The following is a 27155-nucleotide window of genomic DNA, read 5'->3' as shown; positions in this document are numbered from 1 at the left end:
GGAGTCAGGAGACATAGTTCTTAGTCCCAGCTCAGCCACCACCTTGCTGTGTTACTTTGGGGAAGCCATTGTACCTCGCTGAGCCTCGATTTCCCCACGGGCAAAACAAAAAGGCTGAACTAACAGCTCTCAGAAGACCTCACTATGACTCGAGGGCATTCCTTCGGCCTCGGTTTCCCCTTCAGGACAATGACAAGTTGGACAACAGTGTTTCCAAAGGCCTTCCAGCTGAGATCATCTTCAGTCCTCTGATCTTTCCCCAGCCTGGGCTGGCCTCAGCCCATGGCCCAACCTGAACAGGAAACATGCAGCAAAGAAGCCCCGTGTGGAAGCCAAGAGTCCCAGTCCCAGCTCGGTGCTCCCCCAGAGCGGCCACACAGGCCCACCCAGCAAGACCTGACTGGCCTTAAATTCATCGTCTCGGGGCACCACACTTTACAGTTTGCAGCACACGTGGTAGCATGGAGCAGAGCTTGTGCATCAGATAGTACTCTGAGGCTAGACTGTTTGGGTTCAAATCCTAGTAAGTGTGCCACTTACTAGCTCTGTGACCTTGGACATGTTTCTTAACCTCTCTGTGCCTCAATTCCCTTTTCTGTAAAACCAAGGTAATAATGGTAGCTCCTTCATAAGGTTGTAAAGATTAAGTGAGCTTTAATTTTTTTTTTTCGGTATGCGGGCCTCTCACTGTTGTGGCCTCTCCCGTTGCGGAGCACAGGCTCCAGACGCGCAGGCTCAGCGGCCACGGCTCATGGGCCCAGCCGCTCCGTGGCATGTGGGATCTTCCCGGACCGGGGCACAAACCTGTGTCCCCTGCATCGGCAGGCGGACTCTCAACCACTGCGCCACCAGGGAAGCCCTTAAGTGAGCTTTTCTACATAAGACATTTGGCAGAGTAACTTGCACATGGCAGGCACTCAACAGGCATAATTCAATATTAACATCACCACATCCATGCTCTTGCTGTCATCCCATGCCAGCCCCTCAGCGTGGGGCTGCACCCATTTTACAGACCAACATCCTCTACCTTGAGGATGGAACCCAATGCCTTGGTTTGGACTCAAAGCCCACCTTGGGAGCCACTGGAGAATTCTCCCATGCTGAGGCCCTCTGGCGTTCAATTGTTCAGCCCCAAAACACCCCGTGGCACAGGGCCAGGCACCCAGGAGGTGACCAGTGAATGTCTGTTAAATGTAAGAAGCAATACACTCTCATTAGAAACAGCACCGCCTACAGCAATGGCTCTTCCACCCCAAAAGGAGGTATGTTCCCATCTCCACACATGTCTCTCCCAGAGCTGGGACTTACTACCTTTAACCACACTTCGGTTCCTTAATATACCATGACTTTTCCCACCTCTGAGCCTTTGTCCACCTTGATCCCTCTGCCTATCAATGTGCTGCCATCCTTCAAGGCCTGGAACAAAGGACACCTCCTCCATGGAGCCCTCCCTGATTCGCCAGAGCCAAAACCAACTTCTCTTTCCCCTGACTCACTTCCTCAGCCCCTCATCTAACTGGGAGCTTCCTGAGGTCAGGGAGCAGGTTGAGCCCCCTCAGTGTTCCTAGAGCTCAGCACAGGCCAGACACAGAGCAGACAGCAGTAAACAGTGCCTACAGTGACTGGCAGGTCAGCAGCAGAACTGGGACAAGAACCTAGGCACTGGACTCCCTGCCCAGTTGCTCCTCTCTGCCCAGGAAACCAGACTCACAGCCCAGCCTCCAATTGGCCTGGATCATGTCCCAGAGGCTGGGAAGGAACTTGGTGCTCAGCGCGATGGGCAAGGAAAGGGCCCCTGCTACCCTGGCCCAGGAGGAACCATAGACAGGCCACTTGAAGGAAGCAGGCCTCCTATCCTCCCCACAACCGAGCAGGTCTGCCCTCCCTTCCCAACTGGGCTACCCCAGGTCAGGCCCTGCCCTCTCTGGCCTCTGGTCTGTTAGTTCCTCAAATGTGAAGACTGGAAAGGCCCCTGGGTCACCCAATCCAATCTCCCCACTTTGCAGATGTGGAAGTAGAGGCTGGGGGGCAGGGGGCGTAGCTGCCCAGGGTCACATGACAAGCCGCCTCTCAGCTTCACCTCTGAGACCTAACAATCTTAGGGAAAATATAATCATTAAAATAAGTAAAATAAAAGTAACTATTCAGGGCTTCCCTGGTGGCGCAGTGGTTGAGAGTCCGCCTGCCGATGCAGGGGACGTGGGTTCGTGCCCCGGTCCAGGAAGATCCCACGTGCCGCAGAGCGGCTGGGCCCGTGAGCCATGGCTGCTAAGCCTGCGCGTCCGGAGCCTGTGCTCCGCAACGGGAGAGGCCACAACAGTGAGAGGTCCGAGTACCGCAAAAAAAAAAAAAAAAAAGTAACTATTCAGCAGCAGATTCCTTTTAACTAGCTGCCAGCTCGTTAACTAGCTGCACCTCCCCCAGCACTGCTCCTAACCCCAGCCTAGTGAATGAGGCATTATTGGCCCATTTGACAGAGGGGGAGAGTAAGGCTGAGTCAAGGAGTCGCTTGCCCAGGTTCACGATGCTTCTGTGGCAGAGCTGGGATTCGAACCTGTCTGGGGGAGGGAGGCAGGGCCTCCTCCCTGCTTCTCTTCAATGCCTGCCCTCACAGCACAACACGCCTGCCACAAACCCACCAAGCAAGGCTCACCGACAAGATGCAGGACACACGCAAGATACACCTGCACACCCACAGCCCCCAGCACAGGGCCAGGTAGAGAGCAGGTGCTCAATCAATGTCTGCAGAATGAACAAACTAGTCCATCAAAAGACAGGCCCGGTGCCCGAGCCCACGCAGCCCTGAGCCTCCTTGGCCTGCCCGATGCCCCCAAACAACATGGCATCTCAGGCAGCGGACTCCAGCTGCTTGCTAACTGCCTCACCTGGGGCACACTGCTTAACTTCTTGGGCCTCTGTGTCGCCATCTGTAAAGTGGGGCAACAATACCTACCTCATAGGGTTGTGGTAAGAACTGAGATAAAGCATGTTAAGCACTTGGAACTGTGCCTGGTACGCAGCACGCACTCTCTAAGTACCGGCCACTATCACTGTCACCATCACCATCATGCCTGACTCCCTGACAAGGGAGCAACTTCAGGGCAGGAGCCAGGTAGAATTCCAGCTGCAGACACCCTCACCCCACCCTCAATGGCAGCCTAGCTGTGAGGAGGTGGCAGGAAACATGTGGTAGGTGAGCGAAGGGCTGAGACAGACATGGGCACCCACCCCGGCTGTGGGCCCTGGAGAGGGTGTCAGTACATGGGTGCTGCCAGGCACCCCGAGAAGCAAGAATATCCTTCCCCTGCTCCCACTGTAACAGCCCCCCCACCTCTCCAGGAGCTTTGCCTGCTCAGTCCCCACACAGCCCCCCAAATCCCACCCCAGGAAGGGAAGACAGGCCTAATGAGCCGCCCACAGTGCCCTGGTGCCCGCAATCGAATTGGCAATCAGTTTGCTGCAATTAGATTCCCCAGATCCTGCTCGCGATTGATTCTAAATTACCCTTATTAAAGTCTGGGCCGGTGAGCAGGGCTTCGGGGGTGGGGGCAGGACAGGTGGGGCCTGGCTGGCAGCTCAGGAGGTGCAGAGTTCTAGGAGGGTTTGGGCTAAGGCTGATCCCAGGGTGAAGCAAGCCCATGGCCCAGAAGCGGGGTCTAGGCCCTAACTAGCATCATCCCCCACCCCACACCCACGCCTCAGATCCCTCCCCAGCCCCCCAAGCCCCCACCACTCATCGCTCATCTCAGAAGACCCCAGTCCTGAAGGGGCGCGATAACACGGTCAGCAACAGCTCAGCCAGAACCCAGAGTAGTTGAAAAGCAACTGAACACCCAGCTCCACCCGTGCCCAGCCGTGTGAGCTCTGACAGGTGGCCTGACATCTCCAAGCCTCACCAGCATCAGAAGGCTCAATGAGACCACCTCCCCAGTCCTTGGCCAAGGCCCCAGGCCATCTCTGGGCTTCGGGACCCCCATCTGTGAGACAGCAGGCTACAGGCTGCAGGGCTGCGGGGCCAATGGTCTCTTTACGGCTCTCTCACCCCTGAGGTCCTATGCAAACAACAACAGTCACCTACTCTGGGCCAGGACCTGTGTGATGAATGGAACACAGCCGAGGTACTCCCCAGCTGGGAGGAAAATGGGGAGAGCCCAGTGTCACCATGTTCATGGCTATATCTCAAACAGCAAGGTCCCTCTGGGGTTCCAGGACTGGAAGGGCGGGCCTGAAGAGTCATCAAGTCCAATCTTCTGCCTCCAGACTTACCCACAGGCTGCCAACAGCTCCAAAGAACCGAATTCCTCATGAACTCAGTACCACGAGGCACTGGAAAGTGCTTCCTCGCATCTGGCCCAAATCCTGCCTGCTGCAATTGGGAGTCCAGGCCCACGTTCTCCCTCTTAGGGTAGCCCGGCGGCGATTCTGCTTTGGGTCATCCACGATCGTTCAAACTTGGTTCCCAAATTCTCCACCCCCAAAAAGCAATTGCTCAGTGAGATCAAGAAAGGGACAGGAAGAGCAAAACCAAAGCAGGTATACGGAAGAGATCGCTCTTTGCAGGAGCAGAGCCCACTTCTCACCAGGCACTTTATTATTTTGTGTTGTTCGTTCTCAAGGAACTCGGAGGCAGAGGTATTCTTAGCTCATTTTAAAGAGGCAACTGAGGCTCAGAGAGGTTAAGTGAACTTGCCAAGATCACACAGCCAGAAATTGGCAGAACCAGGACTTCAACCCTGGTCCAGTTGGCTCTGGGGGCCCTCAAGCTGCACCCTCAGGTTTGGCAACCCCAAAACAGACATAGCACCAAGGCCCGGGTGGGGACCCAGGGGTGGGAAGAAGGCAGACCTCAGCCAGCTGGGGCACGTAGAACCCGCTCCACCTGGTATGGAAGGCCAGCACAGGCATTCCCTGCCCTCCACCCGCAGCAGCCAGGTAGGGAAGGGGCCAGATCACTTGTCAGGGGCCACCCTCACCCCATCCCCCCGCTGGGCCCTCAGCCATTGCCGCTCAGACTCCCCCTGTAATCACGGCTTCCTGTTTGGCGCTGAGACTGGGCCTGGTCAGTGGGGGAGGGGAGCAGACACCCCTCTGGCCAGGGCCTGCTCTGGAGGGAGGGGGGCCGGAAGTGAGGCCTACCCGGCCTCCTGGAATCTTGGGAGGCTGGGAGCCAAGGCAAGGGGAGTGGGTGTCAGCCAACAAATATTTACCAGGCGTCGGCCTGATGTTCCCAGGATGTGGTGGAACATTAGGGGGGACAGCAAGACAAGCCAGGTGGTCTGGGACCAGCACAGACCCTGCTCGCTGCTTCAAGGGGCAGTTGGGGGGTGAGCAAGGGGCTGGACCCTGGGGCAGCCTCGGGCTCCAGTCACCCTGCCCCCCACCGCGGACACAAAATCACAGGGCTCCAGCAGCTGGGCTGGAGCCCAGAGCCACAGGGCCTGCGTCCCACACAGAAGCGATGACCGCACCTTGGCGCTCAGACCGCAGGCCCACCCCATACGGCCCCCTGGCGCCTCCGAAGCCACGGGCACACACCTTGGACCCAGCAGGACTCTGCCAGCCTCACTGTCACCCCAACTCACCTCCAAAGTAGACAACACAAAGCCCCAGCCTGGGCTCCAAAGTTCACAGTCCTGGCTTCCCTCCTTCCTTCCTTCATTCATTCACTCATTCATTCATTCAAACCATTCAATTCTGGGCCAGGCAAAGAGTTGGACTTGGGGGTTCAGCAAAGAACAAGGCAAACACAGAGCCTCCCTAAGGCGCTCATGGTCTATCAAGAAAGTATTCTGATACTTCTCCTGACTGCTGTGTGACCTCCAAGTCACTCCCCCGCTCTGAGGCTCAGACACTCAGGCCAGAGAAAACCTTAGGTGCCAGGGGGCCAGGACTCAGGGATGGGGTGGTAAGGATGTACATTTGGGCTCCACACAACTTTCTAAGGGCCAGAGGGGATTAAAGGCAGGCCTGGTCGCCTATGCAGAGAGTGAGCCCACACTGGGGGCATCCAGTGTGTGTACAGGGGCAATGGTGGCTTTTTTAGACCCCTCTCATTCTGAGGTTCTAAACATTTCCCCTGTCCTGTGCCATGATCACATGATCCAGACACAAGCCCCCGCACCCCCCCAATCTTGTTGACTCCCGGCACAGTTTATAAAGCTCTCCCTTGACCCGTCACCCATGACCTTCAGAATAGCTCGTTTACAGATCACAGAGCCTTGTGAGGCAGTGGAGGAGCAAGGGCTCCAGGGCCAGACCCGTCCCCCGCCCCATGCAACATGCCTCCAAGGCTACAGTGAGAATTAAATGAAAAAAGATAGGAGACATGCCCGGCCCAGAGCCTGGCAATGAGCAGGCATTCGTGATACAGGTAATGTGGGCATAATTTGCGGGTAAGGAGGGCCCAGAGAGGTAAGTACCTTGCCCAAGATCACACAGCAAGAGAGGGTAAAATTAGGCCTGCGGCCCAGCTCTATTAGCCTGCCAGGCCCTGGCTCAATCCAGCTCTGCCACTTGCCAACTGTGTGATGCTGAGCAAATCACTTAACCTCTCTGTGCCTCAGTTTTCTTCATCTGTAAAATGGGAGTTCTAACAATTCCTACCTCCAAAGATTATCATGAGGATTAAATGAGCCAATGCATATAAAGTGCTCAGTGGGCAGGGCTCTCAGTCTGCTTTAGCTGCTCTTTGTATTATTAAGCCCTCAGAGGTGTGGAAGCTGCCTCCCAAATCATGGCCTCAGCCACTGCCAGGCTCACCACCTCCCATCCCCAGCTGTCTCAGTTTGCTCCAGCCTTCAGGAATCCTATTACAGCCCCTTCTAGAACAACCCATCCCTCTCCCCGCAAGCAGCTCTGGGGCATGGTCCCAGCTCCAATGGGAGGGGCAGGAGGGAGGCCTGCAGCAAGACCTGGCTTCTAGGGGAAGCTCTGTCTTGACTCTCTCCTCTCCACGATGCCCCTCTCATCCACCCCACTTCTGCCCCAGCATTTTCCAGATGTCAAGCCCAAAGCTGTCCCTGCCCCAGCGCTGCCCTGGGGCCTCCCAGGACCCCATGTCCCAATCCATGGGGTAGGAGCAGCCATTTGTTTTCAAAAGGCCACACTGCTTTTTCTCCAGCAGAGGTCAACCCCACACCAATCCCCAATATGAGGGAACGAGAAACACACTGAATTTGTAGCTGGGGGCACTGTGCTGCTCCCCAGGGAGCAGAAAGCACCAGGTTCCAATCCCAACTCGGGCATGAGAATGGTGTGACACACCCGCCCCCGACCAATAACACCCCTAATAATAATTGTATACATCAAGTATTTGTCCCCAGTTGACAGGTAAGAAAGCTGAGGGTCAGGGCAGGCTACAGCTTGCTCAGTGTCACATGGCAACCATTTTTATAGCTTAGCTTAAAACCTCCTCCTCCAGGAAGCCCTCCCTTGCCCTCCGGGCTCCCTCCTGGAAAGGCCCCATCTCCTGAGAGCTCACTGGCAAGCTGTGCTCAGTCTCCCCAAGGAGATTATTTTCTCATCACAACACCCCTGTGAGGCTGGCACTGTTATTGTCCCCATTTTACAATGAGGACGTTGAAACAGAAATCCCTTACCCAAAGTTTCTGTCCCTGGAGCCCCTGCCACCTTGGGTGCTAACAGCAACAGATCCCTATGGTATCCCTGTGTCAGGGCCTGGCCTGGAACAGTCTAGGGGTCCCCAACATTTAATTTTTAAAGTGAGAACAATCTTGCCCTGGCAACCCAATGTTCACAGTCAACCAGAGGAGCTGGAGGGAAGAGGAGTAGGGAGCTCCTGGATACCTGAAATTGTGGGGGTGGGGAGGGAGCAGGAACCACCAGGCATGGGGCTGGGGATTCAAAAGAATTCCCTGATTGATTTCCCCTTCCCATGGTCCCTCACCCCACCACCTCCCATCCCTACCACATTCCCAAACACAGAATGGCAACCTTGTAAAAGAACAAGTGAACACTTGCTGAGTGTTACTATGCGCCAGGCACTGTGCTAAGAGCTTTATATGTTAACCCCACTCACTCTCCTATTCTCCCCATTTTACAGAGGTGGAAATGAAAGCACAGAGAGGTTAAGTAACTTTCTCAAGGTCACATAGCCACAAAACAGTGAACTCCCAACATTGGGAATTCAAACAAGGCTAAGTGACACCTAAATCCCTTTCAGCCCTGAGCATCTAAAGAACACTTTTCAAGCTGAAATTTCCAGGATCCCCACACTCTGGGCCTTTCTGGGTAGTGACTTAAGTACAGCAACTGAAGCGGCCCTGAAGGCAGATGTCTCTCAGAGTCATAATTAGCTGGTCTCTCAGGAGAGGACTCCCAGAGCAGATGCCAGGACACACATGCACACACCCCAACTCACCATCTGCAGCGCGAATGAGCCCCACTACTCCTACTGAGGCCATCCTGGAAGCTGCTACACACACACACACACACACACACACACACACACACACACTCCTTTTCAAGCTGGTGGGCACCTAGGTGTCATCCTGCCCTTCCCCTACCCTGAGCCAGCCACTGCCCATCCCAGTGATGTCCTGGGAGGCCCCCGCCACGGAGGCCACTCCTGGAGCCATCCTGGTTGGGGCTCTTCTGGTCTAATCTCAGTCCCTCCTGCTGCAGGCATCACCCTCCTCCTCTGGTGTGCCTCCCTGGCCACTGGTCACCACCCATTAACCCTTTGCCTCCCAGGCCAGATGAGGTGACGTCCCTGCTCGGCAGCCGGGCCCCTGGAAAGGTGTGAAGCCTGGAGAGGGATGTCCCCCTGCCTCATCCGGAGCCCCACCCCTCCTCCCCTCCAAGTCAAGCCCACCATCTGAGCCTCCAGGCCCAGACCCCGGGGGTGTGATTTACCTGCCACCCAGCACTGGGTCTGAGCCACACCCACTCTACCTCGGCCTCAGATCCAGGGGCACCCTGCCTTATCGGGGCCTTTCACCTCCGTACGCTCATTTAATTCTTTCCACCACCTCACAGGGCACAGATTACGAGCCTTGGTCTATGGATGAGGAAAAGTTGTTCGGCGAGGGACATGACTTGCCCAGGGGTCACCCAGCTCGGGATCCTGCTGGGCGGCCAGGTCTAAAGCATGCTGTCCGGTGTCCCTTTCATTCATCACACACCAAGCATTGACTGAGCTCTTCCTGTGGGTGAGCACACACATCCTCTCATTTAATCTCTCAAGAGGGTGTTATTAGCCCCGTTCCACAGAGGGGGAAATGGAGGCTCAGAGAGGTGAGATAACTTGTCCAAGGTCACACCACGAATCAGGGGAGGGATCAGGATTTGAACCCAAGGCTGTGTGATTTCCACATCTTTGATTTCAAAGATGGTCTTCCAGAAGTGTAGCTGAGAAAGTAACCCAGCTGCTAGGATGGGCTGGGTCCCTGTCCCTCCCAGGGACCTCTTTTCCTCACCCCACCTGGGGAATAACTGGGGATGAGGCACCCAGCCCACCGGGCCCCTTACTCAGCCTGGCATTCAACACCCCAGCTCATAGTCCCCAGATGGGAAAGGCTGAGGAATAGCCTGCCTGTCCAAGATGCAACCTCTGAGTCCCTGCCTGACCTCCTCCCATTTCACAGACTGGCCAACTGAGGCCCAAGGAGACTTGCAGTGGAGGAGTAGACACCCGGGGCGGGGGGTTTGCCTGAGAGGCCTGGGTCCCTCTCAGCCTGGGGAACGGGGGACAGGCATAGCTCCTAGAACCAACCAAGGGGATCAGGCCTAGAAACCCCCCAGTTCATGCCCAGGCCAGGCTCCAGACACGTGCCCATAGGGAACTCACTTGGGACCTGGGTCCCTCAAAGGGGAGGAGGTGGCCTTTCCTCCTGCTCCCCCTGATGGAGCTGGGACTGAGCTCAACCCCACGGCTGCTGCGGTCACTCAAAGGAACACCCAGGGGTCATCTCATACATACTCACCGCTACCTGCACACTCGGCCCCACTCAGGGGCGCATGCTCCACGCACGGGGTAACCCATGCACCTGCCAACACACGCCTGCACACACACGCACACACACTCCCATGGGCTGGAGCACACACCCACCACAGAGATCTCCCCCTCAACACACTCACCTCTTGTAGGCACACACAGCATGGCCAACAGTCCCCAGCCCGTCTCCGGCACACACCGTGCACAATGGGTCACCCTGACACGACCACACGCAGGTAGGGCACGACGGCCCCCATCCATGGGGAGGGACTGGTCCTCACGCCTCATCCTTCACCCGTGCACACCCCACAGGTCCCAGCACCCTCCACGGAGGTGGCCACACACGCGGTCACACTCACCCACCCCCTCAGGTCACCTTCACACAGGTCCCCTTCACCCCTCCCCCTCCCCGGGCCCCCCTGCCCTCCCGCCGCGACCCTCGGAGGGAGGAACCTAAGGCACACCCTCCGGCGACCCGATTCCCTAAAAGTGGCCGCGGTCCGGGCACACCCACGAAGCAAAGCCACGTCTGCTCAGACCCGAGACACGCCCAGCGCGGCCCCGCGCCCGGACCCCAGCCCGGACCCCAGGCCGCCCACGGGGAAGGGTCCCGCCCCCGGGGAAACGAGCCCCCGGGGAAACGAGCCCCCGGGAGGCGCTGGCGGCCAGGCACTGGACCCCCGCCCCCCACAAGGCCGGCGCGGCGCGCAAGCCGGGGCGCGGGAGCGGGAAGCACTCACCCCCGCGGCGCGCCCCGCCAGCAGCAGCAGCAGCAGTGGCGGCAGGAGCAGCCCGCGGGCCCCTGGCCCGGCCGCGGCCCCGGCCCCAGCGCCAGCCCCGTGGGCGGCCCCGGCGCGGTGCGGCGGACCGGGCTTCATGGCGGCGGCGGCGGGCGGGCGCCTTTGTTCCCGAGGCGGCGGCGACGGCGGCGCGGACCGGCGGCTGGCCCGGCGCGCTCTCGGTCGGCGCTCCGGCTCGGCGGCCCGGCTCCGCCCGGCAGCTCCGCGCCCACGGCCGCCGCGCCTGCAGGAAGCGTGCGCCGCCGCCAGGCCGCCCCCAGCGCGGGAGGCGGGGCGGGGAGGGGCGGGGCTGGACGCTGAGCTTCCCCCGCAGCCCGGGCCGCCCGGGTGCCCCCGCGCCCCACACGCGCCCGCCCGCCCGCCGCGGGATGAGGCGGGGGGAGGGGGGGGTACGTGCGACCCGAGACGGGTGGCCGGCCTCGCGGAGGCTTGCTCTGGGGATGGGGCCGTCGCAGGGCTTGGAGGGGAAGGACCCCGCGTGGGGATGCGGGGTACGACCCGGCTTGTCGGAGGGTCTGGGTAGATGGGTCGCATCTGCGTGACCATTAATACCCTCCCCGCTAACGACTCGGTTCACTGGCTCTCCCAGGACCCATCACCCCCGCCCTCAAGCCGGTCCACAGAGGGGGACAGAGGTCATCCGAGTCCACTGGGCTTTGATGTCTCCACGGGTGGGCAACGGGAACTCAGATCAGGCGTGGCCCCCTTTGGGCCCTGTCACTGGGGTGGGCAGACCTGGCCTAGTGCTGCTTCCCCACCAGCTGTGTGACCTCAGGCAGGTGTCCCCAGCTCTCTGAGACTCAGATTCCTCACTGTAGGATGCAGACCCCCCTACCCCTGCCCCACATTCCTTTTCCCAAACGTGGTCATTGTGCGTTTCTCTGGTGCCTTTATCCCCACCTGACATACGATGCACTGCACTTACCCACTGGGGTCTCCCACCACTAGCACATGAGCCCCAGGAGGGCAACGGTTTCTGTCGTCTTGTTCACTGCTGTGTCCCCAGCACTAGCCCAGGGCCTGGTGCGTAGCAGTGGCTCAATACAAATTTGCTGAATCAATGAATGTGTTTCCCACTCACCTCCCAGTCACCCCCACCCACCTGTTTTGGGAGAAGAAGGGGGTAAATATTTATTTAGCCCTTACCCATGCCAAGTGCTTTACAGGGGTTATCTCATCTCACCCTCTCAGTGACCCCATGAAGTAGGTGCTGTCAATAGTTCCACTTCCTAGATGGGAAACCGAGGCCCAGAGAGGGGAGGTTATTTGCTAGCACTGGCAGGCGGAAAGTCTTTGCCCTCAGCCCCCATGTCCCCACACCCAGTGCAGGGCCTGCCCTCAGGAGATGGGAAATCATTGAGCTGAAACTGGAACAATTCCCCCAAGGAAAAGGGAACTGAAACCAGGACTCACGGAGCCAGTAAGGGTGAGTGCCGGGTGGGCCGGTGGAACAGACTCGGGCACCAGCCATGATTTGGGGGTGTTGGAGGAACCTGGACTGGTCCTTCAGGGGCCTTGAGAGGAGGTCCAGAGGTCAAAGTTCAGCTCATTAGGCGGAGCTGCATTAGGTGTTCCCTGAAAGGGAGTGAGAGCCCCATCCCTAAAGGGTATGTAAGGCCAGGCCAGCTGCCCTTTGGCAGAGATTTGGAGAGGGAGGGAAACTTTCCAACTCTCTGAAATTCAAAAATTCCTAGGAATTCTGAGGCCCCAGCCTCTGGGAATCCCAGTGCCAAACCTTGAGGAATTCTGACCCTTGGGCACCTTGGGAAGATGGATGGAGAGGGGCTGATGGGACACAGTAGGTGGGGAGCTGGTTCCAGTTGGGGCAGCACGGCTTGGAGTTGAAGAGTTCTGGCTCTGGGTTGGGCAGATACCTGGGTTCAGATCTCAATTCTGCCAGTTGTGAGCTGGGTGACTCTAGATGAGTGAGTTTACCTCTCTGAGCCTCAGTTTCCCAACTGTAATATGGGAATAGTGACCACATGGGGTTCATTTATTCGTTCATTCGTTTATCATCCAAAGGTAAAGTGAGTGCCTGTGTGTGCCACACACAGCACCGGCCCAGGGCCAGGTGCCAGGTTGTGAAGATTAAATGAGCTCTTCCTGACTTTGTACTGGGGGTTCAATAAAGGTGGCTGGGATGACGTTTATAAAGTAAGGGACCAGATGTAGGGACAGTCACCTCCCAGAGGGGCTGCTACAGGCCCAGGGAACAGGCTGGTTCTGAGGAGCCCCCAAAGGGCAGAGTTGGGGCCAACAGGGTGAGGGTAGGGGGTATGAGACGCCAGTTGTCAGCTCTGTGCAAGGAAGGACTTTGGAACAGTTGGAACTGGCCGCAGATGGCAGTGGCTACTCTGAGAGGTAGTGAGTACTCTGTCTTGGCAGGTATACAAGGCTCCAAAAACTAGCGATCAGGAAGGCCATTAGAACAGTCTCCATGCACAGGATGGGCCGTGAGCATGGCCCACCTTCAGAAGTTCCTGCCAGTTCTAAGACTTCTGGGGACGTTCCTGGTGGCACAGTGGTTAAGAATCTGCCTGCCAATGCAGGGGACACGGGTTTGAGCCCTAGTCCAGGAGGGTCCCATATGCTGCGGAGCAATTAAGCCCGAGCGCCACAATTACTGAGCCTGCGCTCTAGAGACCGCGTGCCACAACTGCTGATCCCATGAGCCACAACTACTGAAGCCTGTGCGCCTAGACACCGTGCTCTGCAACAAGAGAAGCCACCGCAATGAGAAGCCCACGCACCGCAACGAAGAGTAGTCCCCGTTCACCGCAACTAGAGAAAGCCCACGTGCAGCAACGATGACCCGATGCAGCCAAAAATAAATAAATAAAATAAATTTATTTTTTAAAAAAAAGACTTCTGGCAGCAGCAGCCCTCTTCCCTGACGTCCTGAGGAGGGGGAGGGGGAAGATCTTTGGGCTGGGCAGGCCAGGAACGCCATCTGCTGCTCCTCAGAGATACCGGTCACAGCCCGAACTGAGCCAGGTCTGGGCCCCGCTGCTCTCATGCCACTCCTCACCAACCCCACCCCCCACCCCTCCATCCCCCCCATCCCCCGCTCTGTTCCTCTGGGGTTCACAGCTGCCCACATTCACCGCATTCCAGCACCCGATGCTCCGTGTAGTTCCCCTCCCCCACGCCTACCTGTGCATTGGAGCCAAGTCCCCGCATCTCAAGGTCTCCCTCACCTGCCCTCCCCATCCACACAGGCACCTGCTGCTGCCCCCCTCCCAGCTCAACTCCCACGGCCCACTTGGCCCCTCGGGAGAGCCTGCCTGACTTCCTTGGGCAGGGCTGGTCCTGCCCTGGCCAGTGCCCATCCTTGCCCTCCCCCCCTTTCAGTCTCTACTGTCTGTCACCACCCCCCACTGAAGTGGGAGCACCTCAGTATCCCCAACAGACAATAACCACGGAACCCAAACAGAGCTGACTATATGCCAGGCATGGCTTTACAAAATGCACACTGACATTATCCCCACTTTAGATGATGAGTCGAGACACAGAGAAGTTAGGAGATGTATCCAAGGTCACACAGCTGGCGAGTGAGAGCTAAGCTCTTGACCCAGGGTCTTAATGGTCACACTGTAATGCCAGGGGCAGAGGTCTGTTGGGGAGTATTTGATGAGTGAGTTAAAGAGTCAGTGAGGGGATTCACACTGTCACATGGACACAACCAATTGGACGCACTCAGATGAGCCTGGAAACCAGATAACCCCCCACAGGCATGCCTGACAGCCAGGCCTCACCACCCTTCCCAATGAGACCTTTCTCTGCCCTTGGCCAGGGCTCCTGGCTCCAACAAGGCAGCAAAAGGGAAGTGGAGGCCTCAGCCGGCATCTCTGAGCTCCAGGCCCGAGCTGCCTTATTTGGAGTTGCATTTCTGGGCCTGGCACACAGTAGGTGCTCAGTAGTGGTTGCCTGACGCCACCTGCCCCCGGAGGTTTGGCTAAACAGACTGGCTCTTTGGAACTCACACTGCCATGGAATAATGAGAGCCAGGACCTCCTGAGGGCTTGCTCTTCGCCAGGCACTGTTCAGGGCACCTGCCAGGAGTGCTGTCCCTCACTCCTCCCCACAGCCGTGTGATCTGTGTACAACAAACACACTTGCCTCCCAGCTTTGTGGCCGAGAGGAGCCCTTCCAGCGGAGCCTGGCACACAGGGAGCACGATGCATTCGTTCGCTCCTTACTGGTTCCCCATTTTACAGTTGGGGAAACTGGGGCCCTGAGGGGCTGGGTGACTGGCCCCGGGTTACACAGCCAGGAAGTGAGAGTGCTGACAGACCACTGCTGTGCCCTCCCCTGTGACCACAGGGGACTTGGCGATCCTAACTGACCCTCCAGCTCAAGACAGTCACAAGCCTGGGAAAACCAGTCTTTGCCTCTCCTGGGCTGCCCCTACCTCCCCCCTGCCCCCTCTGCACCCTCCTTCTCCTATCGTAACTTCCAGCCTTGCCCAGGACTCAAGATGGAGGCCAGAACCCGGGTTTGCTTCTGAGAAAAGTCTGAATGAAATCAGTCCTGACGTTATTGACCCCGAAATCAGGAACCAAAGCAGGATTCTGGCAAGAAGGCTCTGATCTAGGGCCCACAGAGGGCACTCGGGGAGACTCTGGCTGTCTGTCTGCTGCCCCAGCAAGTATCACGGGATAAGCTGAGCGGCTGCTGAGGGAGTCCACAGGACCCGGGCAAGAGTGGGAAGGCTTGGCCTCCATCTGTGGGGGGCCCCCTACCTGCCCAGGGACCTACCTGTGTGAGGGTCTCAAAGGGCCATGCCTCGAGCCTTTCCTGAGCACCTCACCCCGTGTTCTGGGCAAGTCCTTTCAAGATGAAGGGTGGGTGATGCCCCCCTGGTACACAGCTGCCAGGCATGGGGCCAGGATTTGAACCCAGGCCTCTACTAGGTCTGTGAGCTGGGGGTTTGCAAACTAAGGACCCAAAGGGTTCCCGGGAGGCCCCTTGAGTCAGGTGTGGGGATGGGGGAGGAAGTCTGATTTTGTTTGAGATGAGTGCGCCGGGGGCCTCACAGCAGGGCTGGCCATGCAGGAGGGGCAGGTGGATGCAGAAACTCTGTCTCCAGGTCAGTCTGGCCCAGGTGCCAGGCCAGCCAGGGCAGGGTGGTAGCGGCATGTGGAGGAGGAATCGCCGAAACAGCAACTGTTCCAAGAGAGAGGTGGGCTCTGCCCTCAGGCTGGGCAGGGATGAAAACAGGTCCGACTCTGTGGGGCCTGAAGCTTATACAATTTGAGGGGGTCACGAATACAAAATTAGGAACAAGGCTTTGGAAGGGGGTTGTGCCAGTGAGGGGCCCTGAAGCTTAAGCTTAATTAATTTTACATTAATTGTGAACAGAAGCCCACGGCCCCGCCAGATGCCATCCACAGTCTAGCAGAGCCAGCAGGGAGACTGGGCAGGGAGGGGCTAACCTCACTCTGAGGTTTTGGGTGTCGTGGAGGGAATACAGGAAGGCTTCATGGTGGTGGTGACGCCTCCGCTGAGCCATGGCGGGCCAGCCTTGGAGAGCGGGTGCTCTGAAGTGGTCACACTGAGGCTGCACCCACCCGGGAGGGAGGAGAGCTTCTGAAGTCTTGAGCTCGAGCTGGAGGCTTCAGAGGTCCTGTGTGTGGATGAGGCTGAGAAGATTCTGCAGGTTTGCTCCCTGTAACCTAGAATGACAGTACGTAGGGCCTGGAGCTGCTCTCCTCACTCCACCCCTTCATCTGCCCATCTCACAAGTAAGAAAACTGAGGCCTGAAAGGTAGAAGTGACTGACCGCAGGTCACGCAGTCAGTCTGTGGCAGAACCTAGGCTGCTTTGCTACCTGCCCTGGGGTTCGCTCTACCCACCCCCTTCTCCTTGACTGATTGCCCTGTTGTTTGCAAAGACTCTTGAGGTAGGACCCATCCCACAACCAAGACCTCATTCAAATCCAAGACCCTGACTCCTTGTGGCCCCCTTTAGCCAGTGTAAGGCCACAGGGCTCAGAAGTGACTGTCGGGTTGGGGGAGGGGGGAGAGCCCAGGCCCAGGAGCTGTGTTCACACACCTGCCCTCTTCCCTTGGATGGGGGAGAGGAAGGAGAGAGGGGAAGGGTCAGCAGAGATGCTGAGGAAGAGGAGACAGCAGGAGGTGATGAGGGCACTGCCATTCCAGAAGCCATTTCACTCACACACCCCCGTTCCTGGGAATAAATTGCACATTTGAAGTCATTTCCCTGGAAGAAAAAAAAGCCTCTCTAAAAATATATTTTCTTTCTCACCTCATCCTGGGGCTAGAGCAGCCCAGCTGGGTGACAACCAAAAAAGCCAGTGGAGGAGAGTGACCTGGAATTGGGGCAGGTGGGGCGAGGGGAGAGTGAGAAGGATTGGGGGGGGGTGGGAGACCCTCCTGCCCCAACACCGTGGAATCTGAGTGAGTACGACTGTCACCGAGATATTTCATGTGTCTTGTGGGGCTTTTATCTTTGAGACTCACAGAGGCTAGCAAAGCTCACCCTCATGTTCCTGAGCCCCTGCTGTGGGCCAGTCACAGATCCAGGTGCTAAGGGAGTTGCCGTCCCAGGGCAGGGGGTGGGCAAGGAGCAAGGCCAGTTGGCCCTCCGCATCCTCGGGTTCTACATCCATGGACTCAACCAACCTTGGATGGAAAATACTTGGAAAAAAATTCCAAAAAGTTTCAGAAAGCAAAACATGAATTTGCCACATGCTGGCAACTATTTACATAGTGTTGACATTGCATTAGGTATTATAAGGAATCTAGAGATGATTTAAAGTGTACGGGAGGATGCGCGCAGGTTATATGCAGATATTATGTCATTTTATATGAGGGACTTGAGCATCGGTGGATTTTGGTATCCACAGGGGTCCTGGAACCCATCTCCCATGGATACTGAGGGGGCGACTGTAACTGCATTCACGTGGCACAGACAGGTCCCTGCTTCGTCCCTCACCCTCTGTGTGGCCCTGAGCAGGTCACTCTCCTTGCTCTGGGCCTCAGTCTTCTCATCTGCAAATGGATCAGACCTGGGGACACCAAACTTAATTCCCAGCTTCCTGCAAGGGGCCCTGGGAAGGGGCATGGCAGAGGGCAAGAGTGGGGGGGACTCTGGCCCCTGGGCTCTGAGGAGAGGCCTGGGGGATTCTGGGGTCAAATTCTGGCTCTGCCACTTCCTGGCCAGTGACCTGGGGCCACTTTTCTTCCCATGGAGGTTAAAGCAACTGCTCCCCTCTCCCAGAGTTTGAGGCAAGTGAACAACGTAACACAGGGCAGCACCCAGCTCAGGGCAAGACCCACAGTCACAACTCAATTATCCACTATTTTTCAGTCATTCTCAGCTTGGTCCACTCCTGGCCTAAGGAGTATGGGCCGGGGAACTCTCCACTGGGTCTGAGAGACAGAGGCTGAGGCAGCTCTGGCACAGGACAGCTGTGGCTTCCTGGGAGTCCCTGGTGCAGCCCCACCCAAAGACATGTCTCTACCCTGGGCTCTGAGGAGCACCAGGAAGTTTCCCGGAATCCTGGTGAGGGGCAGCTGGTGGGGGTGGGGTAGCCAGGGGCAGAAACAGGCTCTCCAAGGCCAGGACAGAGCAGGGCAGCATGTGCCTCACTGGAGAAATGAGAAATGGGCCTTCCTGGGCTACACCAGTTCTTGTGCTGTGTATTAGTTATCTATTGCTGTGTAACAAATGACCCCCCAACCCAGCAGCTTAAAACAGCAATAAACATTGACTATCTCACCCAGTTTCTGTGGGTCAGGAGTTCAGGGGCAGCTGAGAGGGGTGGTTCTGGTTTGGGGTCTCTTATGAGCCTGCCGTCAGGATGTCAGCCAGGCTTACAGTCATCGAAGGCCTGAAAGGGCTCCAGGCTCTGCTTGCAAGATGGCAAGTGTGACTGGCGAGTTAACCCCGGTCAACAGCAGGGGCCCTCAAGTCCTCATCATGGGCCTTGCCACAGAGTGTCCTACAAAGTGTCCCAGAGGAGCAAGCTGGAGCTACAGTGTCCTGTGTGGCCCAGGCTCAGAAGTCATACCCCACCCTTTTCATAATGTCTTGTTGCTTCCAGGCAGCCCTATTCCACGCAGAACACACAAGGGTAAGAACATCAGGAAGCCGGGCCACCTGGGAGGCTGTCTCCACATGAGGTAATAATTCAGTGCAATGACTTTCATGCTTAAAATTGTCCGAGTTTGGAGGATAAATAAATAGTCACCCTTAGTGAAAATTCCAAGGGCCCCAAACATAGCAGGGAAAAATTGGAGGCAATAATAATCATAATAGTAACAGCTTTTATGTATGACTTGCCCTGTGCCCTGCTCTGTGCCACATGCTTCCAGTGGGCCCTATGAAGCAGGACTATTATTATCCCACAATAAGAGGTTAAATGACTCACAAAGGTCACAGAGGGCTGGTCAAGCTGGGATTTGAAGCTAGGCAGCTCTGGGTCATGAAAAGACTTGGACATTTTCATTGTTTGAAAGCTTGACGCATAAGCCAGAGACGTAGCCCCCAAAGAGACACGAGGGCCTCGGATCACGTTAACAGAGGCATGGGGCCACCCTCCTCAGCCCCAACAATCTGACCTCATACCATCCCTGTGAGGGTGGCAGGGCTGGGCTACCATGCCAGGTGACAGTTGGGGAAACTGATTTGCCAGGGGTTACACAGTGAGGCAAAGGCAAAGCTAGGGTCTGTGAGCCAGATCCGTGACCATACCCTGCCATCCCAAGCCAGACGGAGGGAAGGAAGTGGGGAGGCTTAGTCTTAGAGCAGATGCCAGACCTGAGGTCTCTGGATGAGATGGGATCTTCACTCCGGAGCCCCTCAAGCCAGGGGAAAAACATGCCAAGCCCTGACCTCGGAGCCTTGAGCCCTTACGCCTCCATAATGCTTTCCTTAGGCAGCAGCACCCTCGTGTGGCCACAGCTGGCAACTACATGAAGTCACAGTTTTCCTCCCCACAAAATGCCTAACTACCCAGTGCATCACTCTTCTCTGGAAACCCAACTAGAGAGACGAGACCAGCTATCCCTGGAGCTGATGGAAGGTGGCAAGAGCAAGGAGGCATGGATAGAGCACCGGAGTCAGGAAACTTCAGATAAAATCCTTACTTGGTTATTAACTCATTGTGTGTCTTGGGTCCCAAACACCTCATCTGAATAATGGGCTGATAACATCTACCTTACCTTACTCCCTAAGGCTTTCAAGAGGATCAAAGCCATCACAAATATGAACGTGCTCTGTAAACTGTGAAGTCCTGTGACGAGGCAAAGGATTATTTATACAGAGTTTGAGGAATCCACGTTGGAGGGTCTCTGGAAGAGATCTAGAATGCGGGTATCTACACGGCGGCAGCCCAGGACCTCACATCCTTGGGCAGACTCGTTAGCAGTTGGTAAAATGAGGAGGTTCAGCCTGCTCCCTGAAACCCAATCCTGCAGAGGGAGGGGTCCACCCCAGCCCCAATCCCTCCCATGAGGCACCAAGGGAAGAAGCCTCAGGCTGAGCACTGGCCTGACCCAAAGACTTGCATCAGAACCCAGAACCCGTCTCCGTATCTACACGATCAGGACCACCACACTTCCTGCAGGACTGTTGTGAGGAATTAGAGAACGTGTGAAAACCATCTCTTGGGTGCCTGGCACAGAGATGGTTCGTGACAAACGACTTTACGTAAACTTCTGTACATAATGGACAAGCATTGTTTTGTTCCCCAAAACCTGTGCACAGCCATTGGATGATTTTTTTTTTTTTGCGGTGCGCGGGGCTCTCACTGTTGTGGCCTCTCCCGTTGCGGAGCACAGGCTCCGGACGCGCAGGCTCAGCGGCCATGGCTCACAGGCCCAGCCGCTCCGCGGCATGTGGGATCTTCCCGGACCAGGGCATGAACCCATGTCCCCTGCATCGGCAGGCGGACTCTCAACCACTGCGCCACCAGGGAAGCCCTGGATGAGTGATTTTAAAGGTAAAAAAACAATAAATACCGTTCATTTATTATGCCAATGTGCCAGGCATTCTGCTAAGCCTTGTTATTTCATCCTCACAACCAACCTTGGACATAAAGTACTATTTTTCCCACATTTCACAGAGAAGAAAACTGGGCCTCAGAGAGATGACCCAGGTAATAAAAGGCAATTGGAATTAAACCCTGTATTTGTCTGACTGCAAAGCCTGCCCAGGCCTCAAAGAGACAGAATGGAAGTAAGGCGCGGGAGGTATCACATATCTAAACTAGCACCTTGCTTTGTTACCACTAAAAACACAAACACAAAACATTACACTAAATGCTAAAGGGAGAGAAAAAACACCCAAATTACAAAGTCCAAGTATAAATAGTCCAGGTGGAAAAGAAGCAAACCTGAACGAGCGCCTCACACAAGTGCCAGGCACTTGACACGTTTATTAACAATTCCATCTTACTTCAGCTCCGTGAGGTATTACTCCAATCTTATGGAAGAGGAAACTGAGGCTCAGACAGGCAAAATTACCATCTCAAGGACACAAAGACAGTAGGCCCATGGAAGGGAAAGAAATCCAAGCCTCCTGCTTTGCCTAATTTGTACATGGCCTCTGCAAGGGTCCAGTAAAACCATAACCAGCTAATGGCTATAACTTTCCATGACGTGATGTGAGAACCACTTCACATACACGATATTGCCTTCCATCAACTTCCAGCAAGGGATTCGGTTAAACATTGGGTGAAGTAACACCAGCCCACACAATGAGTAGTGGGAGCCGTATGTGAACCCTGGTCTGATTCCAGAGGCACCTCCATCCAGCATGCTGTCTCTGGCAGGCCCACCAGCTACGGCCTGGGAAGAAGGTTGGGGAATGACCCGATTACAGTCACTAAGGCAAAATCAGGTCCTGGACTGGAAACCTCCATTAGCTCAGCTACCTTTCTGTCCCTTTCTTCCCGGGACCCATGGGGCCTGCTAGTGACCGTCCCTCACCCTTAGGAGGGGATGCAAAGTCCCTTCTGCAAGCTCCACTTTCAGCACCAACATTGGTCTAAGTTTCAGTGGTGGCTTTTTGCCAAAGCTGCTTCTGAAGCAAAGGTGGTAAAGAAGGGAAGGTGGGCATCTTAAGGCACAGGTGACAGGTACCTCAGTGAGCTAGAGCCTCCTGAACTCAAAGCTGGAAGAGGTCCCTTATGTGAGCTAAGATGAGCAACCTAGGATAATGGGCCAGCCTGGGCCGGCCCTGGTGTGTGGGCCCGGAAGGGCAGGGTGTGGAGAGAAGCAGTCCAGACAGAGGAGAGGAAAGGGGACCTCAGGGCAGGGAGGCCTCGACAGATGCCTTACCTACTGCCCTGCCTCAGAAAATTAGGAGCCAACACTTGGCCAGGAGACATTTGTAATCTGTTGAATTCTAATCTAGACCCTGGGCCCACAAATGGTGCAGAGGCCAGAGGGAGTGAATGAAGAGCACCGCAGAGAACCAGGCAGATCGTGGGGCTCAAGCTTTTTGAGAATGCGCCCCATGATGTGTGTACAGACTCTGGGCCCAGGAAGGCGAATATTCTGATTTTTCAATAGCAGTTGAACATCCTGATTAATGTGGTTATGTCTTTGATTTTTTTTTTTTTTTTTCGGTACGCGGGCCTCTCACTGCCGTGGCCTCTCCCATTGTGGAGCACAGGCTCCAGACGCGCAGGCCCAGCGGCCACGGCTCACGGGCCCAGCCGCTCCACGGCATGTGGGATCCTCCCGGACCGGGGCATGAACCCGTGTCCCCTGCATCGGCAGGCGGACTCTCAACCACTGCGCCACCAGGGAAGCCCTATGTCTTTGATTTTGAAACAAAACAAGCAGAAACAAAAAGGGACAAACAAGGAAAGGGCTGTCTGTCCTGGGGCACTATATTGGAAAAAAATAATAATAAAGCACAAACTCAGATTCCAAAGTTCTGTATTTTTCAAAATAAAGATCACACATTGTTTAGAGACAATCTACACAAGAGTTACAAAAAATAGTTGCCCAGGCATAAGCATACACAGGTTTGTTAATTATACACATATGGTTACAAGTGTGCTTGCAAAAAAGTTCATTGGAAATATACACAAGGCTCTGGAAATGTACACCGTGTAGTGTTACAATTCTATATTCAAACAAGGAAAATTGACAGTATGTTACATTCACTTACAAGTAGACAAAATGCAAAATACAGTTCATCTTCTGTACAAAAAGGAAGGGCAATTCACACTTTACAAGGTGAGAGGGGCTCTGATTGTAAGGAAAGTTAGGGCGGGGCTGAACTTTGCACGTCCTTTTGACTGTCACAAAATAAGCAAAACATTACTTTTTTAGGATTAAAAAAAACCCAAAACCACTAGTATGAACTGAATCATCTTGAATAACATTTAGAAAGGATCTTGCTACTATCTGACTAGGTGACAAATAAAACCAAGCTATTTTTTTCTTTTTAAAAGTTAACTAGGCTGTATAAAGAACATTTATTCCTTCAAAAGAAAAAAAAAATTTACTTCTGGTTGAAATTACAATTTACAATATACAACACTATATGCTACGACCATAAAAGGTGTGAATATACACTGAATGCACAGGGCTGGCTAATTTTCTTTTCTTACCAAAAAACGTGTTTATGTTGATTCAAACTTCTCCACATTTACATTACAGGTATACAAATGTACAATTGTACAATCAAAAGTATGTTCGACTACTAGGGTACATTATAGATACAGATTAGACATCAAAACAAGAAAATACTACAAATTTGTATATATGCAAAGTCTACACCAAGTATACACTATATATTTATAGAAGCAAGACCAAAAGCAGAGTTGGATTTTCTTTTTTCTCATGCTAAGTAATCAGATTTTGCCTTTCAATGTTAACAGAAAAAAATCCAGTAGGCAGTAAACAATTATACCCGCCTGGCCTTGAAAGACATTCTGGGTGCTCACATCTCCTCCTCACAAAACAGACTACACTATTTTCTTCAGCATAGTAGTCTCCAAAAAAGGCAATTTTTAGAAGTTCCATAAACTTAATGTCATAAACTGAAGCTTTAGCAACTCTGAAAATCATTTTCATTTTATATATATATATTTATATATATATATTTTTTATAAACATTGTTAAATGCCAGTTTGGGGTCATTTAACTAAAATTCAAACTTCTCAGGTTTTTTTGTTTGTTTTTCTTTTTTACTAAAATGAGGAGTTGGGGAAGAGCTATTTGCAAAACTTGCCAGCGAGGCAAATGAGTTAAAAACCTTTTTTTTTTTTTTTAAACTTTTTTGTTAAACCAACCACCCTGAAAGTTTCCACATGTGGAATATAGATACAACGTTGAACAAAATATGTGGCCTCCCATGTACATTGGTTACCTATGTACAAGTATCCTATACACCAGTAAAACAACAGGGCAATTAGTCAATTAAAAAAAATAATTAGTACATGTTATGCATAATAAAATTAAACAAATTTACAAAGGCTTTTCCACTTGTGGATTTGATTCCTTTTTTGGGAGGAGAGGGTAATCCTGGAGCAACCATTTACCCATTTCAGATTCTACACTAGAATATTTCTGGTTGCTGGTTGGATTCACCAGTGGGCCAGTGAGGTCAGTGGGAACAAGGGGACAGGGGAGACACTGCCTCAGATAATACCATTAGGGGGGCCACAGATGGGCCCTAAGTCAACGCCATTCTTCATGTAGTATTTCTCCAGCTTGGCCAGAATGTGCTTGCCGTAAGTGTACTTGCGAAGAGTCGCGATGTGAGGCCGGATCTGGGGAGAAAGCAGAGTCCGTGTCACTCTGGCCTGAGGCAGGTTCAGGCAGGCTCCTGGGTAACCTGCTCCCAGGCACCACAGGGCGCCCGCCAGCATGCACGCCTCACAATCAACACCTTTCACTGGCTCAACCCGAGCCCCTGAATTCTCAGTCTGCACTGACCGAACAGATGAGGGGAGCAGCTCCTAGCCTAAGCGCTGAGGCAGAACCTGAGAGCTCTGGAGGTCAGACGGCCACAGACCACTTCCGGAACAGTATGTGGAGAAAGTGCATCCCAAGACTGACAATCACACTGTCCACCACCGCCTGCACTGCATCGCCCTCAAGGAGGCTTTTGGCCCCTCTGGTCCCTTGCAAGGCACCTCAGCTCTCCTGAGCAGCGGGGGTTTCTTTCTGGGCACCATGAATCCTGTGCTCTCCAGTCCATAGAGAATCACAAAAAGCTACTAATGACGACAATAAAAATGACTAACATAAGCCAAGCACAGTTCATTTTGAAGCTTCCTAAGAGAGGTGTGATTATCCCCATTTCACTGACGAAAAAATGGAGGCACAGTGGGTAAGTCACTCATCTAAAGTCAAATGGCTAATAAGGGACAGCAGAGGTATGGGAACCCCACTGTCTAGCTACACCAGAAAATTTTTTTTCCTCCAGAAATTATTCTTCTCCCCACTGTCTCTCATGGCTCTGCTCCAGTCTCACCCTTCACCCTCTCCAAGCACGCTGATATCAGCCCTACGAGCATCTCTTCTGTTCTCTGGGCAGACCCACGTCCGCAAGTGCTGTGCATCCCAGACAACTCGGGAGGCGCTTCCTCTCTGGAACCCCCTTTCCTCTTCTGTGAGTTCATGGAGCCTTCTCTACATACCTCAGCTACAGCACGTAGCACACTGTGTTCACAATCATTTGCATAACCACCAACCGTCCACACAGACGGTGAAGACCCACAACATTAACCTGCTTCCCCATCGCAGCTCGCGCTTATACTCGAAACACAGGACAGTGTACCAGGGAAGATGGATGCTCTCAAGCCTGAGCGCTCTAGGCAGACTATTTTGTCTGTTTCGTTGTGCCCTCAAAGCAAAGAAGGATCAAGTGGCGCTAGAAACCATTTCTGTACCCCTCACAGGACACAGACCTGTATCAGCTATTATATTCTCACCTAGGAGCCTGTCTGGAAAACTATTCAGTCCTTGGCTCAAATTCTGAGCTGTGTGACCCAGACCATTTGCCTAACCTTCCTAAACGCATCTATAGAAAGGATGCCACAGTTTCATTTGGGTTGCAGTCTGGACTCTATACACAACTGATGTTTTGGTCACTAGAACTGGAGGCTCCAACCCCCCCTTGCTTTTGGTAGCTCTTCTTTTAGAAACTAAGTGAAATTCAATTCATTCACCTGTCTCTCCCCAGGAATGGCTCACTGGTAAGACCACTTAACCTTTACATCTGTCCTCTTCCAGTCAAAAAACTAACAACCCATGTGCGTGTACGACATTGCTGAACTCCATTTTTCACTTGATTTAAAGGAAATGCTGAACTATTCTAACAGTCCCCCGTCCAAGTCCTCACTGCTCATCTCCCGCTGCCTCCCCTCCTCCAAGTTACTCATCAGCCAGGACCATTATTGGAAACGTAAATGTGATTCTGGCACCACAGCCCTGTCCCACTGGACTTGCTGTACTTCTTCAAATACACCGTCTTGTCTCCTGCTTCCAAACCTTCAAGCTCTAGGTTCCCTCTGCCTGGAAAAGGTTCAGGGCTTTATTCCAATGTCACTCTCTTGGGGAGCCTTCTCTGCACCCCACAATAGAAGAGGCACCCTCCATATTCTCCCACAGCTCTCCCCAGCATCAGTGTAACCATCTATGACACTGCTGTGTCTACCAACACGGTGCCCTGATAAAGGAGCGCTTGCTGTAGAGCATATGTGCTTGTTAACTATTTGTTGAATGAATGAATGAATGAACTCCCAACCTGCCATGTGTCTCCAACATTCCCTCTGCCTTCACCAGCGTCCCGACATGCCTATCTGAGTCTCACGGCTTAAGGACTTTGGACTCCCCAGCCTTCAATTGCCATTGCTGACACCAGCGCAGCATTCTGTTGTGTTTTGTTTTGAACTGGGAGTGGTGGGTGCCTCGTCTGGCTCAGAACTTGAGTCCATAACAAAGATTCTCATTACTGAACTTTGTTCTCAGAGAGGGCAAGTGGCTCATCATTGCCAGACCATGGCCATCCCCTCCATCGAGAAGGGCTGAATGAGTTCGGAGCCCAAAGGCTGAGGGTTCAGATCAGCAGCACCTGAAGGCTCACGGCACTGCCTAGCGCAGACACAGCGCGGCACACCTGCCTGTGGGCTGGTCAGGCTTCCCGGGCCTCGTGGTCTGTGTGGGGCCCGTTGGACCTGCTCCATGACTGCTCTGAGGCCATCGGCCTCTTCACGTGCTTTCTGTGCCAGCTCCCACTCACAGCACCCAAACAGTTCAGATTTCTGTCCCTTTTTTCCTAACTCCTCTGCAGCCCAGACTTCTCCTCCTGCAAAGCCTCCCCTCAAAGCCTCGGGCATGTGCTCTCACGTCTCACCGCTGCTTCCCGCCACCCTTCTCCACGCGTGCTCCGTGGGCAGGGCTCAGTCT

At 54.3% G+C, this 27155-nt stretch overlaps 2 protein-coding genes and 1 non-coding gene across 23 annotated transcripts in view; all 3 read right to left on the bottom strand.

The window, feature by feature from the left end:
• SDC3 (syndecan 3) overlaps window positions 1-10956 on the bottom strand; it is a 37722-nt gene extending 26766 nt beyond the window's left edge. The window contains exon 1 of the mRNA XM_004266559.4: window positions 10696-10956. Coding sequence (XP_004266607.2) covers window positions 10696-10833 — 138 coding nt within the window. The 5' untranslated portion in view covers window positions 10834-10956. The remainder of the gene's footprint in view (window positions 1-10695) is intronic.
• Window positions 10957-22650: 11694 nt separating this feature from the next.
• Window positions 22651-27155, bottom strand: part of PUM1 (pumilio RNA binding family member 1) — a 127804-nt gene continuing 123299 nt past the window's right edge. For all 21 annotated transcript variants that reach the window (XM_033422339.2, XM_033422345.2, XM_033422341.2 and 18 more), the window contains one exon: window positions 22651-24511. In XM_033422339.2, coding sequence (XP_033278230.1) covers window positions 24380-24511 — 132 coding nt within the window. In that variant the 3' untranslated portion in view covers window positions 22651-24379. The remainder of the gene's footprint in view (window positions 24512-27155) is intronic.
• LOC117200231 (small nucleolar RNA SNORD103/SNORD85) lies at window positions 26661-26745 on the bottom strand. Its single transcript, XR_004481712.1, has one exon. It is a non-coding gene; the product is annotated as a small nucleolar RNA SNORD103/SNORD85 (small nucleolar RNA).

This window comes from Orcinus orca, chromosome 1, assembly GCF_937001465.1.
Source record: "Orcinus orca chromosome 1, mOrcOrc1.1, whole genome shotgun sequence".
NCBI lineage: Eukaryota > Metazoa > Chordata > Mammalia > Artiodactyla > Delphinidae > Orcinus > Orcinus orca.
This window is presented reverse-complemented; position numbering and strand designations above follow the sequence as displayed.